We start from the raw sequence: 18598 nt of genomic DNA, 5'->3' as shown, positions 1-18598 counted from the left end.
TGACTGTTTCAAAGATGTTATTTGCTAGCTTGATTCTCTTTATACAATCTAGTTGGTCTAATTAACTTATGTTGATTTTCATATTTATGATAATGAAATTTCTACTATTTTGTGTCTCTTGACAAAAGAGTGGGTGGGTGGTGCAAAATCAACACACGTTTCACGAAGAAAACATGAATGTATATGTTCTCGCTAAGTTTGGTGCTAGATCCTCTAGTAATACGATGACGCTTGAGAACCCTCTGATCTAGTTTTGGTCAAATTGTCTTAGAGATGTTATAGGCATCTACCTTCACATTTGACTTCTCTTTTTGCTTTCATGTCTCGCTCCTTGATGTAGTTCCATTCAAACCGACATATGAATATTCAATCAATAAATTTAGTGTCGGACATTACATATTTAAACATAAATATTTCGGACACTTTAATTTCGTTATATTTACTGGCTTTATCATGACCATTTTTAGTGGAAAAAATAAAGTAAAAAAAAAAACTGCAATTGCAAGGAAATAAAAAACACTGTTCTCCATTCATTCGTTCTTCTTCTTCTTCTTCTTCTTCTTCGTTCAGCATTGGCTTTGCCTCACATTTCCTCCACGCGTCTACTGTGTTTGCGAGTCTGATCCGATCGAAACTTCTTCCTCCAAAACCCTAACACTTCAAAATGTCCGAACCAGAATCTCAAAACGAATCTCAACCATCACCCGAACCACAATCTCAGAACGGAGCACCCGAACCTGAATCCAATTCGAATCACGAACCTGATCCTCAACCAGAAACCGAACCGGAACAACCAGAATCACAAGAACAAGTACAATTGGAACCGGAATCTGGATCAAGACCCGATCCAGAAGTTAACAGCGATGCAGATCTCAAAGAAACCGCGATCAATTCCAATGACGTCGTTGGTACCAATTCTTCACCGCATCCTCAGTTGAAAAAAGATGAAGGAAGTCGAACTTTCACCATGAGAGAATTGCTTCATGGATTGAAAAATGACTCTGAACCCGAAAGAGAAGATGTTAGCTCTCCTTACAGGTTTTCCGCTGAACCTTTCCATTTCATCGGATAGTAAATGACTTGTAGAATATGCATTGATCAAAGATATGTAGGTGTTAGTGGTTCATAGTTGAGAAATGGCTCCAATTTTAGCATTTATATAGATATAGATAGATATTGAATTATAGGGAATTTCTCTAATTTAACTCACACCGACTGTGTTGGGCCATCCATACCGTGCTTTGCTCTGGCTTTACTATGTTGGACAGGTTCATACATGGCATTCCTCTGGCTTCAACACAGTCCTCTGCTAGTAGACGGTGGGATTAGTCCCTGGATTAGTCGGTCTTTGGGCAGCTTACCGAGTTAAAAAAAAAAAAACATTTTTACACGGACAAATAGTCATAACAGTCATATCATTAAACATGTTTGAATTTTATCATAACTAATTCTAACGTAACTCATATGGTTGGTTGTCATATGCTGACATTGTAAAACTTTTTGCAGTGACAGTGTATGAAAATTAAGCTCATTATTGAATTATGGGAATAATGATTTGAATTTGAGAGTGTTTTTCTGTTTGTGCAAGCGTGAAATGCATATTTACATTGTATTATTTCACAGCCAAGATAGTCAACAGCAACAGCATACAGAACAGAACAATGCTGCTATGGAGTTGATAAACAGCGTTGTAGGTGTTGATGAGGAGGGACGGTCTAGGCAACGGATTCTTACGTTTGCTGCCAAGAGGTACCACAATCACTTCTATCTACAACTAGGAATGCATTCTGCTTTGTAATCTTTCGCAAATATTAGGAACCCTCCCTATCATGGCGGGGGTTGCTGCTTTTCTTATGCTTCTTAGTGGCAGGGGAATGTATGTTCAAACTTATAATTTTCTTACTTGGATTTTCTAGGTATGCTGCCGCTATTGAGAGGAACCCTGAAGATTATGATGCACTGTACAATTGGGCATTGGTACTTCAGGTCTGAGCATCTGTCTAATTTATCTATGTAGTATTGAAGTCTACTGGGTTCTTAGATTATTCTATAAACTTTATTTCATTATTGGCTATTTTTTTGTTAGAATATTTGGCTTCAGATCAATGTTGATAGGCTTGTTAGATTTAGTTGGTTTATTTAGTAGTTGGGGCCTTGGGGGCTGGAATCATTAAAGAAATAAAACATGTTACCTTAGATGAAATGAGGGGTTAAGAAGGAGACATATAATGTCATTTTGAGAGAGTTGGGTCCTTTGGGCATGCAGAAATAAGACATGTTTCTGTCAAGTGGTATCGAATCTCTGTTCTTGGAGCTGTGGGTAGTGCACATTGAAATGAGTTCAGAAAGAATGAAGAAACACATTCTGGACAATCTTAGAGAATTAAGTGGTTGTAAGTTTCAAAATGAGAACTCTAGGAGAAACGTCTAGGAATCACAATAATGGTAGGAGAGGATGCATGTGGATGGCTTAGCTTCCAATTACTGTTTAAGACGAGTTTATTATTCGAGCCTAGTAGTGTTATTGATTATGGATGGTGGGTCATGACAGAAGGCAAAAAGTAACCTATTTTAAGCTTTCATTTCCGCCACAAAACACCATGGTGCCACCATCCTTCACAAATTGGCTATAGCAGTTGGCAAATATTCCGTCATGGACACTATTTGATAACACTAGAGCCTAGCGGAACTTACGTGAGATAGAGTTAGGGCCTGTTTGGATAAACAGCTTATTTGCATCTTATAGCACAAGATGCATAAGCTTAGATAAGCTATTTTTATTGAAAAAGATAAAATAGAGTTTAATTGTCTATGTATACGTTATATGCTGTTTTTATTAGCTATATTGGAGAACTTATGAAAATAAACCGAAAAAGCTGTTTTCATAAGTTCTCCCAAACAGTCTCGCAAAATTTATGCCAGTAGGCTAGCTCAAATAACCCAATCCAAACAGGCCCTTAGTAGTTTGGGGCTGCAATTAATTGGGTACAAAGGCATGTTGCCTATAAATGAGAAGAGGGGTTGTTGAGAGGGGGAGATATCTTGTCATTTTGAGAGTTGAGGACATTGGGCATAGGGAGGTTTATGGACCTTCGAAATTTCGCAATGCTGCAGTCAATATAGATTTTCCCTATGTTTTCTAATAAAATACCAGTTGCTATCAAACTTATATTATTCAGTATGAACAATTCTAGGATGATGTTTTATTTGTACATAAATACATGCCATACTGTCGGCTAATAATTTTTTGCATTTACCTCGTGTATTTTGCATTTTCTCATGCAACATTGTATTATTTTCGATACTAAAAATGCTTGGATAATAAATATGTTATCAATGGTCCAAGCTTTGAAGTTGTTCATTCATTCATTGTTTGCATGCAGGAAAGTGCGGATAATGTTAGTCCAGATTCCACTTCACCTTCTAAAGATGCTCTGCTTGAGGAAGCTTGCAAAAAATATGATGAGGCCACCCATCTTTGTCCCACACTACATGATGTATGTAAGGATATCATGCTGTATGATGTTTAGATGAATGTGTGGTAATTTTTTACCTAAAATTGAAGTTGTAAATGAGCTGAACAATAGCATGCCTGGCACAGCTAAGATTAGTTGAGCCTAAATGAGCCAGAATACAAATATAAATATTAAAAAGTACCACTAAAGAAAATCTTAAACGAGGTTCTGCACACATATGCATGATTTATAAATATTAATGTATATTATTAATATTTTATTCTTATGTGAGCTATTGACAAGCTGAACTGGGCAGTTAAATTTTCATGCCCAGATGATTTATTAAATGAACTTCAGCCCTAATATATTTCAATCTTGAAATTGGATGTAATGCAAAATATATTGCATATGTAGGATAAAAGTAACACAAAATAGATTTTAATTAATAAAACAAAAAAAAATGTAAATTTATTCATATTATCCCATTCCATTTGATAATAATTTCAAAAATGAAAATAAAATTGAAAAATATTATTTTAATTTTTAAGTGGATACATAATTTGTAAAACTATATTAAAAGCAATAATTATCCAATATATGTATATGTATGTGTATAATTCTTATATAAAAAAAATTATAATGTCTTTTTATGTCATTCTATATTTATTAGTTAGTTCAACAACTAATTTTACCAAATTCAAATTGATCATCTAACTTTTCAGCTATTACCAAGCTTATCCGTTTCTTTTCACACAGAGCCATAGATGTAAAAATGAGTGTCGTTACTTGTAATTTTAATCCCCCATCTGACTGTATCCAGGCTTACTACAATTGGGCAATAGCAATCTCTGACCGTGCAAAGATGCGAGGCCGCACAAAGGAAGCTGAAGAGCTATGGAAACAGGTTAGGGAACATTATATGCTTCCTTCTATTAAATGGCTTCACATTTTCATGCATATTTAGGCTATGGGGAAATTAATATGATTTTTTTAAGCTCTTGTTCTTGTACCACTCCCTTGATGCCTATTAAATGATGTTACGGAACTGAATTCATATTGAATTTGAATGGAATAACTTTTCAATTTTTTGTTTCAGTTTTGTCAGGTATTGATTGATAGAGGATTATCATTGCACCATCTAATTTTGTTAAATTTTTATTTTTCCCAGGCAACAGGGAACTATGTTAAAGCAGTCCAACTCAACTGGAACAGTCCTCAGGTTCTTCTCTCTTTTTTGTTGAAAGTTTGATTAGCGTCTTCTTGTTGAATCCGTACATGGTTTTGATAGCTTTTTTTTTTTGTCTCCCCAGTAAATATTTGCTTTATCATGTATTCACTCACTCACTCCATTCCTATACACCTTTTATTTTTCTTCACAAGCTTGCTCTTCTTCATTTTGAGCCCCTTTTACTGACTCTAATCGAATCTATTTCAGGCACTTAATAACTGGGGACTTGCGCTTCAGGTATATTTTTAATTTCTGAGTGTACAAACATTACATTTCATACAAACTATGTTAAAAATAAAATCTTGTTATTTTATGATGACATGCTTCTAATAGCATGTTAGGGTTTTTTCCCCTCAGTTAAAAGTGTTTTCATTTATTTATTTGCACAAGAAATTAAAATGTAACTTTTCTAGAAGTAAAAATCTTTAGCTTCTTAGAATGCTCCTAAAAAACTATTTTCATCCTTTTCTATGAGCTGAAGCTTTTAACTTCTGGAAAGTTCTTTTCATACCGAAAGCACTTTGGTAATTCATGCTGCCTATCCAAGAGTGTTATTATGTATATATATGTGCTGCACACATCTTTGTATCAAGACAGTCATATTTCGTAATTACTTGTTTTAGTATTTTTCATTTTGTTAAATCAGTCATGGATGTTATGTTATTGATTATGTAGCTATTTGGATCTTTAATGTAGTTGGAACAATGTGTTCAAAGATTAGGTGTGACCGGGGTATATGGATCAGTCATTGTCAATCAATGCCATTGGGTTTCATAAAAAAATAATCTTCAATAGAACAATTTCGTTTAAGGTATATTTTTAATGGTTTCTCCCTTTTCGTGGTTCTACCTACACCAATTTGATATTGTATGGTACGGAGTGTTGGGCGGTTAAGAGTCAACACGAGAATCAAGAAGTGTAGCAGAGATGAGGATGTTGCGCTGGATGAGTGGTAAGACTAGACATGATAGGATTAGGAATGAAACCATTAGAGAGAGAGTGGGGGTAGCACCTATAGTAGAAAAGTTGGTAGAAAGTAGGCTTAGATGGTTTGGGCATGTAGAGAGAAGACCCGTAGATGCCGTGGTAAGAAGAGTAGATCAAATGGAGGAGAGTCAAGTTAAAAGAGGTAGAGGAAGACCTAGGAAAACTATTAGAGAAACCATTAGAAAGGATTTAAAGGTCAATGAGTTGGATCCAAATTTGGTTTATGATAGAACACTATGGCGTCATTTGATCCATGTAGCCGACCCCACTTAATGGGATAAGGCTTGGTTGTTGTTGTTGCTGTTGAACTATCTTCAATTTGATCTACTTTTCTCATGGGAGATATTGGTCTTTTTCCTAAAACCTCTTGTAAGCTCCCATATGCCTCCTTCAATATATTTTGTTACCATGCTAGAAAATTATTTTCTTCCTTGAAATTTATTGTCCCTTCCAAGATTACACAGTACCTTGTCATTTAGTTGTAAGCTTTCTGTTAAATAACAGCTTTAAGAACATGCTCTTATCCTCTCAATCTATCATCAGTCATATTACTGTTTCAAGTTTGATCTATTATTATACTCATCAGACTTCTTTCTATAACTTAATCTTTGTACCAGTTTTTAAATCTTGAAATGTCCACTTCCATAATCTTTTTTCCAACCCTCTTGAATTTCTCACATTCTTGAAGTCACATGATAGTTATACTCCTTATAATCTTTTTGTCTACAACTTCATAGATTTATCTGATAGTATTTCAAGACTAGGGTGCCAAAAAATCCTATTGGAAAATGTGAACCCTTGCCTATTTTGCATTACATTTGGTGCTGATGTAGCACTGCTAGCTCGTCCAATTCTATATTCAAGCATCCTTGTTGAACATTACTCGAGTAACAACCTAACATTAGCAATTTAGCAGAGTGATTGATCTATGTTTGAATATATATAACATGTTTACTTTGGCTGTGAATTGTCAAATATAATCTTCTCTTTTATTTTTTTAGTGTCAGCCGTGTAACATTTGGTAAAAAAGCAGGTGTTAGTAAGTTTATGTTGGAAAATTCTGTAAAAACAAAATAAACAGAATGGAAATAAAACCTGTTAGTACCGTTGGAATTGCCATACATTTCTTTTAGTTTTAAAACCTGTTCCTTTCTTATGTTGCTATATCTTGAGAGTACATTTCTCTATATCTTGAGAATTCTTTGGCAAAATATTGTACTTATTGAAGAAAAAAAGGGGAACTTGGTCCGATAAAACTTTTGTTATGAACTACATGGAAGGGTTGAACTTATTGTGGGTTTATTGTTGATATCCTGATTTGCATTTGTAAGAGGCTGGTTCCGTTACTTGAATTTGTGTGTTTTTTTGCTCCCCTCCAAGTATATTATACTTTATAGTTTTCTTGTTGAAAATTATACTTCATAATTTTATAATTTTCTCGTTGAAATTCTCAATTAATTTCTTTGAATTTTCTTCTCTGAAAATTTGGTTTCCACTTTAGGAACTCAGTGCCATTGTTCCTGCTCGAGAAAAGCAAAAAATTGTACGAACTGCTATCAGCAAGGTACATATTTTTTAGAAGGGAATCACATGGAAGTGACAAACATTTACATCAACTTCATCCCTTGAATATGATTTATTCTCTTTCCCTTTTAACTTTACCTTATTCTTCAATGCAGTTCCGTGCAGCCATACAGTTGCAATTTGATTTCCACCGGGCAATTTACAATCTTGGAACTGTTCTGGTAGTATTTCTTCTTCAATTTTTCACATATTCAATGACATGTTATGCTCTGTTGTCTTGGATTGACATGTAACACAAACAATATTAAGAATGTATAATTGACTTGCTAAATGACTTTGCAGTACGGATTAGCAGAGGACACTTTAAGAACAGGGGGATCAGTGAGTGCTCAAGAAGTTTCTCCAAATGAATTGTACAGCCAATCTGCAATATATATTGCTGCTGCACATGCATTGAAACCAAACTATTCAGTAAGAAGCCATTGTCTAACCATCTTCCTTTACAAATATTTATTGGCTATGTGCATTATTTGGATTGGAAAGGCTTATTAGTCTAGTTAACATGTGCTTTTCGGTTAAATATATCCTTCTATTTTGTCCTGTTATTATTTTGTTGCAATTTATATAATGAAATCAGCCCATAATTTTTTGGTGTGACAGGTATATAGCAGTGCCTTGCGGTTGGTTCGATCTATGGTGAGTACATATTATTCTAAATCATGTTTGTGTAGTAGCTTTCAATCTGGGACAACATAACAATGTGTGACAGAACTTAATTTAAATGACATAAATTTTCTCTTTCAAGCTTTCTGAATATTTTTTTTTATGTTGAGTAACCAAACTGTTTTATTGAATTTCATCCCTATTCCTATCTTTCTGTTAGAAGTTAATTTGCCTTCTACTTGAATTGATATGCGCTGTATGGTATAGTTGTTTTGTTGGATTTCATCCCTATTCCTATCTTTTTGTTAGAAGTTAATTTACCTTCTACTTGAATTGATATGCGCTATATGGTATAGTTGTTTCATTTCATTATATACAAATGTGAGTGCTAGTTGTGTAATCATTCATTTATATACCAACTTTGACAGAACTGAATTTTCACAGTTACCGCTACCACACCTTAAAGTTGGATATTTAACTGCACCTCCTGCGGGAGCAATAGTTGCACCTCATAATGACTGGAAACGATCAGAATTCTTTTTGGATCACGAAAAGCTTCAGCAGGTAAAATATATGGCTGACAAATTGAATTTTTTTAAGAGGCTACTCATTTTAAGTTTTGAATTCATTGGATAACCTCTAGGCTCTGGTATGAGAAGTCCAAAAATTAATGAAATAATTTACATGCCTCCCGTTGTACACAGGTACCCAGAGTTGAACAGAGGCAAGCATCTCAAAGTCTCTCAACCAGATCAGGAGATGCCATGAATGGGGATAAGAAGACTATCAAAGTAGAAATAGCAGATATTGTTTCTGTATCAGCATGTGCTGATCTGACTTTGCCACCTGGTGCTGGCCTCTGCATTGATACAGTTCACGGATCAGTTTACTTGGTAAGCAACACTTCAATAACCTGAGTGTATTTGTATTGTATAGATTTGTTGCTTCCTTCTTCTACACTTGTTGTAGGTTGTTTAATCCAGAGCACCAAATAAATTTTAACCAAAGACAGTATAGAGCAATTGCGGACTGATAAAACCATGAACTTTTTCATTATAAAATAATCAAGACCACATTCAATAATGAAATTACCACTTCCGCAGTCCCAACAACCTGTAACATTAGTTTTAGTTTGCCATTTTTGTGATGGCTTGTTCTTCATTGACAGTGTATCTGATAATATAATAAATTATCAACTTTAATTGGCAATGCAACTGTGTGAAACCTGCACTCTTGTTGTACTATTGAAATGGTGGAAACAGACCCTTGACGGCATGACCTTTTTATGCTTCCAGTACTGCACACCGTGCTTTGATATAAAGGCTAAACTCATGTAATTAAAAATTGTTCTTCCAAGTCCAAGTTTTAGTAAGATTATAAAGGGTTGATGGAATCTTTGAATAGTGCTTCATCTCAAGCCAAAAGCATGAGAATCTCTTTAACTTTTTAAGTTGCAGCACTAATTTTCATTTTTGTACATTGCTTTATCAAGGTTGCTGACTCTTGGGAATCATTGGATGGATGGCTGGATGCAATTCGTTTAGTCTACACTATTTATGTGCGAGGCAAAAGTGATGTATTGGCGGGTATTATAACAGGATGATTGTAATTTTGTTAATTGTATTACCAATTTGGTCTGTCAAATTGAGTAAGAACTCATCATCAGCCTTTTGCACTTCTTTGCGAACTTGTGTATAATGTTGAGTAATGTATGAAATAATTTTAACACAATTGAAAAATCCGAGTTTACTCATTAGCCATCTATTAAATGTGGATTTTGCTGATAATTCATATTTTATAAGAATTTCAGAATTTGTGTGCTTTAGACCTTTTACATCTGTTATATCTTGCTGCTGAGCCCTGTTTGATCCTCTAACTTGATACTTCATTGGTTGTTCAAGGAAGGGGTTTTTCTTTTAGTTTTGTTGGGGGTGAGAATGTACCTGCAGCAAGAACTGTATTCCAGAAACCTACGTTATTTTTTTCAGAATTCTGTAATGTTAAAACTGTGTATTAATGCCAACAGTATATGGTAATGTTCTTCTGTATTGAACTTGATATGTGCTTCAGAGTGCACAACGCCACAAACAGTGACAAAAAAAGAAACAAAAAAGAAAGGTGCACTAGCTAATGTTCTACATTGCTTTATGTGTTGGGTTAAATTTTATGAAGTAACAAATTTCATGCAGATAGGCGGATTAATTTTCGCTAGAGCAAGAATAGCAGCAGGAAGAGTCCATAGTCCTTCCCCGCAAATTAGTCCAGAGGCAATTGCTGGAACCATCAACTCTGCTTTCTTGGAGTTAAGCTTGTGCAACACGAACACAACCAAACTACCCGTGCACATATCAATTGCAAAGTATGCCCCTACCAGAAACGGTACGGCCATGACCATCGGTAATGGCATCCATTTCCCAATCTTTTTGGGTGAAAAATCTCTTAACATGTTTGTTCCTATTGCAAAAGCAAAGAACCCAAAACAAAGTTGCAAGCAATGTCGAGGTAGTGCTGAGAAACCTTGAACCCCTATAACTGCCATGTTTCTGTAAATTAGTGCATAAGGGGCTTTGAATTCTCCATGTGGGTTTCCCACATCAAATGCCTTGTAGAATAGGAAGAAGCTCAGAGGACAGCATATACACCCCATCGCGGTGCCAACTACTTGGCATACAAACATCGCCCTGGGAGAGGTGCGTGTGCAATGAGCAGTTTTGAAATCTTGCATCAGATTGCAAGACACCGAGATCACGGATTTAATGAGACCACATCCAACAAGTGCTGCCACTACACCATTTTCTTTTCCTGTCACAGTTGCCAGCAAAAATAGTGCAACTTTCCCGTAGTTATATGCCATGTTTATATCAGTGAGACCGGCTCCAAAAGCATTGCAGAATGCAAGAGATGGAGCGAATACGTAAGCAACAATGACATAGTACCATTTCAGCTGGGGAAACATGCGCGGGATTATAATTATCGAAATAGTTGTGAAAACGCCATATCCAACTACCCCGATCCACATTGGAATGCTCTCCTTCAAAAATGTTTGAGCTGGTTTAAGGTCACCAGTTGGATTCCCGTGCAGATCATCAGCAGCTAATTCTAAGATAAGAAAATGATTTCAACATTAGATATATCTCATATATTAATATTACTATTATTCTTGAAAAATTAAAAAGAAGAAAGGCTAAAAAGATTTTGTTCTTTACCCTTTTTATGGTTCTTGCTCTTGATTCTTTCATGTACGCCAAGGACAGTTGAAACTAGAATCTTGGTGAAAGTATATACGCCATCACCAAGGATTAGAGCAATTGATAGAAAAACCTTATAACCATATAAACCCTTCATGTTAGTTTCTTCTAAGTTTTCAGGGAACCAGTTTCCTTTACGCCGATCGACGAGCGGATACATAACTCCATAAGAGAGCACAGCTCCAAGGAGCAGAGACAAGTTCACAAGGTGGGAACATATCATTCCTGCTCCCACAAAAGTCGTGCTAAAATCGAAATAAAATCTGCATAAATACATCCAAATAATAAGATTAGTAACATGTGCAATGCAAGATTTCTCATTCCAAACCAACTATATATAATATAATATGCTTAAATCATACGTGTTCTTCCAAGCTTGCAATCCAAAGGTTGGAAACTGTTCAAATCCACAGTCTTCTTTGCCTGAGAAAAACCACTTAAAGAAACCCCATAAGAAACTGATAGAAAAATACTTCATGAACCCATGCACTTGCTTCCTGCAATATTAAAATATAAGATGGTGATTATAATTAGTACCTTTATTTTCCAAATTGCAACAACTAAAAGTTAATGAATGAATAAGAAGAGTTTGTTAAAAAAAAAAAGAATGAATAAGAAGAGATGTTTATAGTACTTGGCCATTTTATCATCCTGTGTGTGAAAACCATTGATGAGAACCGCTGTTGCAAAACCACTTGGATAAGGTAAATTGAGGTCAACTATCAAGACCTGAATCAGAAAAATGTGCAAGTTAGTTTTAGACACTGAATTTTTGGTAGAGTCTTGTTGACTTGAATGAGTTTTTAACAAGTTATATCCAATATCTAATATTAATTAACTCTAGTTTCTTTAACTTTTAAAAGTCCTGAAAAATGGAAAGAAAAGAAACACATCCAAAGTATTATATTACATACCTTTCTGAGTGGAATTAAGACAAAGAGTCCAACAAAGCAAACAACAAAAAGGAAGCCAGACATCCAACCAAATGCAGGTTCTTTAACTGCGCTTGGGTTGTTACCCTCAGTGCCTACTCCAGACAATATATATGTCTTCCTGTTTAATCCCAACAGATAAGAAGCAAATCCTCCTGCAACAAACACAAGCACATTTTGTTCTCAGAGAAATGAACTCTGGTAATCCAGAATTCGGCCAGAAGGTAAGTAAAGTCTGACCAAAGTGATTGTTTTAGCTAGAGGTCAAACTCGACTACACTCTTGATCAGTTCGACCTTAGCGGAATCTCATTAACTACTTAAGTTCAACCACTTAAGTAGCTAGTAAGTATGAAGAAATAATATATTTGTTTGTATGTATGTATGTATGAAACGACCTTACTTAAACATGATCTGATTTATAAAATCGTACTACCGTATGTATCTTTGATTTCTTAGGCGACGGAAAGTAAGATGTATCTGTTGAAAATGATAAATATGTAGTAGGCTTTGAATCTTACCACTAACAGCAATGCTATAGCAAGCAACAGCACAAGTCTGAATGATGGTATTTTCTTGGCGAGAGAATGGCTTAGAAACAAAGCCAGCTTTTTCTAGCACTTTAGTCCAACTTCTTACAAACACAAAAGCAAGTAAAGCAGCAGAGACATTCAAATTTGGAACCATTCCTGTTGTAAGGTTCAGCTTCATTGCTATTATACTATATATTATTCCAATCATCATACTCACAAACAATCCTCTCACTGTTATGTGTTCTGTCCAATGTTCATCGGATTGGATTACTTCAGCTCCTATAACTGGCAACCTTTCTTCCATATTCTGATTAATATCTCTTTCAATTTCCATTTTTTTCTCACCAAATTCCATGTTGATGTTTAGTGGACTTGATGGAGAAATCATCTTTATAACTTACTGCACCTGTCACAACTTTACTATATTAATTAATAATATATAGTTGATACATCAAGACAAAGGTAGATGAAAAACAATGATTAAATTATAAATATATTGTTATAGTATTATAATTATAGCAACTGACCTTAGTTTATTTGTTCTTTCTCTTCTAGTCTTTTTGTAACTGATGAAGCAATGAAGACATTAAGATGCTTTCTTCCAGCAAAGGCGCGGATACGGTATGGACTTATTATATAGTGTGGGGTACATATATAGATAGATAGATATGTCTTAAGGACTAGCTGTAATAATATATAATGTAATACAAGAATATAAATGTCGATTCTTTTATTATTTTAAACTTTGTTCCAATCTTAAGTCGGTTGCAGCGTAACACACTCAAGTTGTTCTGGTGGTATTGACTTCAGACATTGAAGTGTGCTATTCCTTAAAGTTTTAGGTTCGATTCTCAATTTGGATTAGTTTAGTTTAACTTCTTAAAAAAAATAAAAATTGTTGCACCATTTTTCTAAGTTATTGTCTGTTTTAGATCCTACATAAATGGTTACGGTTTTGTGCTTAAAATATGTCTAATTAACCTCGATTCTAAACGACGTAAAACTTTGTGTATTGAAGAAACAACATCAATTATGTTATATTATATACTTGGAAAATTATTGGTAATAATGTGTTTAATTTTGTCAGCATATGTACGTATGATACTTGTGATGAACAAGTTGTGATTAGCAACAAAAAAAGAAAGATTAACAAAAAAATAAGTATGAACAAGTTGTGGTTAGGTTGGCTGCAAAGTCATTGGGTAAATAATGATGATTGGCTTTTTTGGTATAAAACGAAGATCGCATCATCCATAGTTTACTTATGGGATATAATTATAAAGCAATAAAAAAAATATATATATATATTCTTGTCAATCATGAACCAACCAATTTCAAAGGAACATCAGCACGTGCGACTGATATATCAAAAATAAATATTCTTATTTTAGATTTTTACTACATGATAAAATTCTATAACACACAAAAAATCTGTATATAAGATTTTTTTTGAACAAGCAAAAATAAATATAAATTAACAACAAAGAAGCCGTCTCTTAAGTACAAGACGTGTCAAAAGAAGACGATTAAAATTTACAAACAAAGTCCACAGAATAAATGACATATATTGGTTAACCAATGTCCAGACAAACAAGCGGGCATACCAACCAACTATCAACTCTATATATATATATATATATATAAGAAATTTAATCATTTTCACCTCTCTTTCTAAACATGTGTAGAACTCTATCAAGGTATGAATTATTATGATTTACGAAGAAGGATGGACAAAATTTGCACGTAAGCTTAACTAGTTTCACAGAAGAGAATTTATTTCCGAAAAATAGATATATTTTACTACAACTATCACTTCATTCCCTAAATAATGCCAAAATAATAACTAATCGTCTGAAATAAAATGTCAATTAACATAATGTGATCAAGGTCCATAAATTGGTAAGGTGTTCATTACTATATTTTTGAAGTGAATAAAAAATATAAATATACACTTGTATAAAAAAAATATAGATACAGACATTTATAAAGTTGGTCGCATTAATTAGATATTTATACACCAATTTTATAATAAATAATAAAATGAGAAGATCTTTACGCGTAACTTAGCACATAATCAATTGATATACCCTATTATATATTTTTTTTGACACAATTGATTCCATATTATATAGTGCTACAGTAATTCACAATCAACCGTTCATTTCAATTATAAAACTTATTACACCGGTTGTAAAATATCTAACTTGATATTCTATACATGTAATATAACATGTCAAAAGTTGAAACTAATGTTACATTCTAGCACACACTTCTCAACACACTATCTTTGATTGGTTAAAATTCATATGGCTCCCGCCAAATCATTTTAGTCCCATATAAATTTATAAATTTGATAAGTCAAATATGGATTTTAACCAATCAAAGAGAGTAATGAATCTAATAGTTAATCATCAAACAACTCTACATTTGTTTTTATATGATCCGGTTACTGTAATCTTAGAGTTTGTTTGTGAATTGGTGTATTGAGATTTTTGGAGGGAGGACTTTGAAAGATCATTTTATATTTGGCTGTATATTTGAATTTGATACTCCACATGGAACTCAAACTTAAAAATACAACAATATTAAAATTGTCGAGTAAAAACTTTAACGGACATGTAGTTCTATAATGTATTTACTAGTTGGATTTTGATGATTTTTCAAAAGACATCATGATATTATATAGTGTATGTTTGATGTCATGATGAGTGTGTTGAAATCAGACGATTCACTGTAATTTTCTAAAAGCTACACTTTTATACCTTCTGCAAAATCACAATAGATTACTGTGATTCTGACATATCTACCGTGATACCAAACATAAGTTCAATCATCTATCATATTGTTCTTTCAATCTTTTAAAATATCAAATAATTAAAATATAATTTAACACAATAAAGTATTTCCCTTCAAAACTCATAGGACTGAATGCGTGTTGAAGTATTTTTTTCAAGAATTAAAATATTGATGTATTTATAAGGTTTCAATATAAGAGTTTTAACAAAATTGAAAGAATCAAGGAAAGTTGAATCTAATGGAAGGACTAAACTCTATAACATGAAGAACCAAAGTTCAAATTTTAACTAAAAGAGACAACAACATCTAACGTCTTACATTAAATATGATTATTGCTAATAGAGAACAAAACAAAAAGTGAAAGAAACTTATGTCAGATAGTCCAAGCTTTCTCAATAATAGACAACACTATATATATTAATTATAAAATGTTAATTATAATATATAGGTTACATCCTACAGGACTATACAGTCACGGAAGGTATAGCATAGCATTTAGAAATATCAGAAGTTTCGTTTAGGTGAAATGTCCCAATAAAAGGAAATTCTGTACTATAGTATACATTCAGAATCAGAATATATAAATACATAAACAGACACACGCACAGCTAATGAATTGGATGCACTTGCTATTTCAACAGTGGAACTAGAATAAACAAAGAGCTGCCAAAAGGCTGTGTTACTTTTAGAGATTATTTTAAATATTATAATATCGAAAATTAGATTAATACCATCTTATAATTTTAGGGACTAAATTTAAATACTTATTCTGTTTTAATTCCCATTTTCGATTGAATTGACTAGTCAACTTTCCTATTTGACCTACCTTTTTTTGGTTGCACTCTTAAAAGATTCTCTAGTGACCTTTGTATTTGAATTAATACATTTGAGAGGATAGTGACCAAAAAAATGAGAGTAATACACACTCAACCTACCTAAATTGGTGTGAATTGGATCTATTCCATTAACAAGTTTTAGTTGAATAGATTTGATAGATTATTGGATTCAATTCCTACCCCTAGTCATTGTATTATTTGGATCAAAACTGATATATCATAGGAATACGAATCGGACCGACAATATATAATTAAGGGCATTACACCCTCTAGAAGGGCCGAAAGAGCCTTAGGCAAGTCCCTCAAAGGACGCCGCCTCAAAGAGTGTTTAAAAGTATCCAGAACACTCTAAACGTGATTTAGGGATCAAGTTACTTGGGGGGTTAAATCACGAAAAACTAAGCCAAAGAAAGGCTATAAATAACCCCTTGAGAATGCTCTCAAGGCATGATTTAAACTGTTCTAAATCCTAGTTCTAAATATTGTACTCACTACAAGTACAAATTAAAATTACTTTCATTATTTGTCCATTCAAAGTGTAAAATTGTTTCATCTCTATATTTTTCATCATCCAAACAAAGTGTAAAATCTAAGCAACATATATACTGATTGCAGCTGCTAGTGGATGAGTTGATCCGTCAACATTCAGCATCAAGTTTGAAAAAGATGTGTAGAGATAAACTTGTATCGATGCCTTTTCTTTTGTCAAATGATTTGATTATTTATAATGATACATTCATATCTTATCACCATGTAATGTAATTTAGCACAAAAGACATACATATATGCCAAACAATGATCTTTCGGACATATATATATATAGTCTCGTACTTCGATCTATACATAATTATGTATGCATAATTCCATGTATATTATGCCAAACAATGATATTTCAGAAATTCCTCTAAAATAAATGTCTTGAGATAGTTAAATGATAGCTCAACTGATTTGAGGTTAAGGATTATAGGAATTAGAGGATTTGGGTTCAAACCCTATCCAGTAAAAGAAAAAATAAAAACTAACTTAACAACTACTACTAACATGAACCATTAATAGACTTTATTCTAGTTAATATATGACAATATAAAATTTAAGGTTAGAGAATCATGTTAGCAGAGACTCAAATTCAGAATTTCAATGGTTAGGACCTATCTTTTTATCACTAGACCAAATCGTTGGAATAAGTTAATACATATTTATGTAAGCGGGCGGTGGAATTGATCCCTTTGAATTAATCGATTTTTAGATCAAATACCGAATTTTTTTTAAAAAAAACACACATTTTATGCACTCGGTTGGTTTTATTTGCTGTTTCTTCATAAAAATGCTAGGTTGGTAAAAAATTATACACACCATTTTAAGATGATGATTGTGGAAATTATATTTCTATCATGAGGACCATAGAATATGGAGCACTAGAAGATAGATAGATAGGTTTGAAAGTAAAGTTTACCACATACATCACATCATGCACAAATTCGGTGTCTAAATTCAAGAACAATAAGAAGTGAAGGTTTAATTTGTTTTTCCTATTGGCATCAATGCAATTATTTGTGGCTAGCTGTGTGATTCGCATATTTTGTTGATGGTGTAAATTTGTGAATGATATGATCACTGGCTACGTAGTGTGGATACTTGATACTTAGTGGATAATGGCTCCCACCATACATGAAAATGACACGTAGCATAAAAGTCCTAATTCTATACCATGGCGTGTGGTCGACATGTGCTTCTGGCTTCTGCTCTAGACTTTTGCTAAGTACTGATTTTGACATTGATTCTTCTATCTTTTCAGAACATCCCCACAAAATTCTTTGTCAATCTTGTATATATCATCAACTAAGAAAATAGAAGATCATACTTACTTTTTTTACTTTTGGTTGCTCAAGGTTTTTAGTCGAAAGCTAGAGACTAATCATTTGAGGCACTCGATCCACTTAAAGAGATCTTTCAACAAGTGTTACTTTATGCGTGTATTGATTAGAGATTGAATTTATGACCACATATTTTAAAGGACAAAATTATATGTCAATTGTATTATACTATATTAAGATCACAAGTTTTAAAATTGAATAAATCTAGGTTAGTAAATTTTAATGTTTCATCATATTATATACAATATTATTATTTTCTAAATATTTATATTTCATATGATAAAATTGGGAGATATACTTTTATTTCTATAAAAATAATAATTAATATGGTGTCTTTAGTTAACAAACTTTTTCTTTAAATTTTCCAAATATATTGAAAAGTAGTCCTAATAAAATATTTTAACTCATATATAGAATCGCAAAGATATGGGGTTTCTCTCCTTTTTGCTATGTTGCTGTATTCAGAAATTGGTGTTGGAGATGAGCAGTGTGGATTGTGGTTTGAGGTGTTCTCGCACAAATA

General features: G+C 33.3%; 2 protein-coding genes across 3 annotated transcripts; one reads left to right on the top strand and one right to left on the bottom strand.

The window, feature by feature from the left end:
• Nucleotides 1-504: 504 nt before the first annotated feature.
• On the top strand, nt 505-9644 carry LOC25484565 (protein HLB1). Its single transcript, XM_013613413.3, has 14 exons — nt 505-1038; nt 1624-1749; nt 1917-1986; nt 3384-3497; nt 4276-4359; nt 4624-4674; nt 4891-4920; nt 7172-7234; nt 7350-7415; nt 7537-7665; nt 7855-7890; nt 8302-8421; nt 8562-8750; nt 9350-9644. Exons 1-14 carry the CDS (start codon nt 665-667, stop codon nt 9458-9460), a joined length of 1563 nt encoding a protein of 520 aa, XP_013468867.1. The 5' UTR covers nt 505-664; the 3' UTR covers nt 9461-9644.
• A 203-nt stretch (nt 9645-9847) lies between these two features.
• LOC25484564 (metal-nicotianamine transporter YSL1) lies at nt 9848-13252 on the bottom strand. Of its 2 annotated transcripts, none has more exons than XM_013613412.3 (7): nt 13097-13252; nt 12558-12975; nt 12020-12192; nt 11740-11834; nt 11468-11602; nt 11064-11368; nt 9848-10956 (listed from the first exon to the last, which is right to left on the bottom strand). In XM_013613412.3, exons 2-7 carry the CDS (start codon nt 12955-12957, stop codon nt 10022-10024), a joined length of 2043 nt encoding a protein of 680 aa, XP_013468866.1. In that variant the 5' UTR covers nt 12958-12975; nt 13097-13252; the 3' UTR covers nt 9848-10021. The 2 variants fall into 2 exon arrangements, with proteins under 2 accessions (XP_013468866.1, XP_024637205.1); XM_024781437.2 differs by having other exon boundaries at nt 12558-12984; nt 13097-13242.
• Nucleotides 13253-18598: the final 5346 nt, after the last annotated feature.

This window comes from Medicago truncatula, chromosome 1 (genome assembly GCF_003473485.1).
Source record: "Medicago truncatula cultivar Jemalong A17 chromosome 1, MtrunA17r5.0-ANR, whole genome shotgun sequence".
Taxonomy (NCBI): Eukaryota; Viridiplantae; Streptophyta; class Magnoliopsida; order Fabales; family Fabaceae; genus Medicago; species Medicago truncatula.
This window is presented reverse-complemented; position numbering and strand designations above follow the sequence as displayed.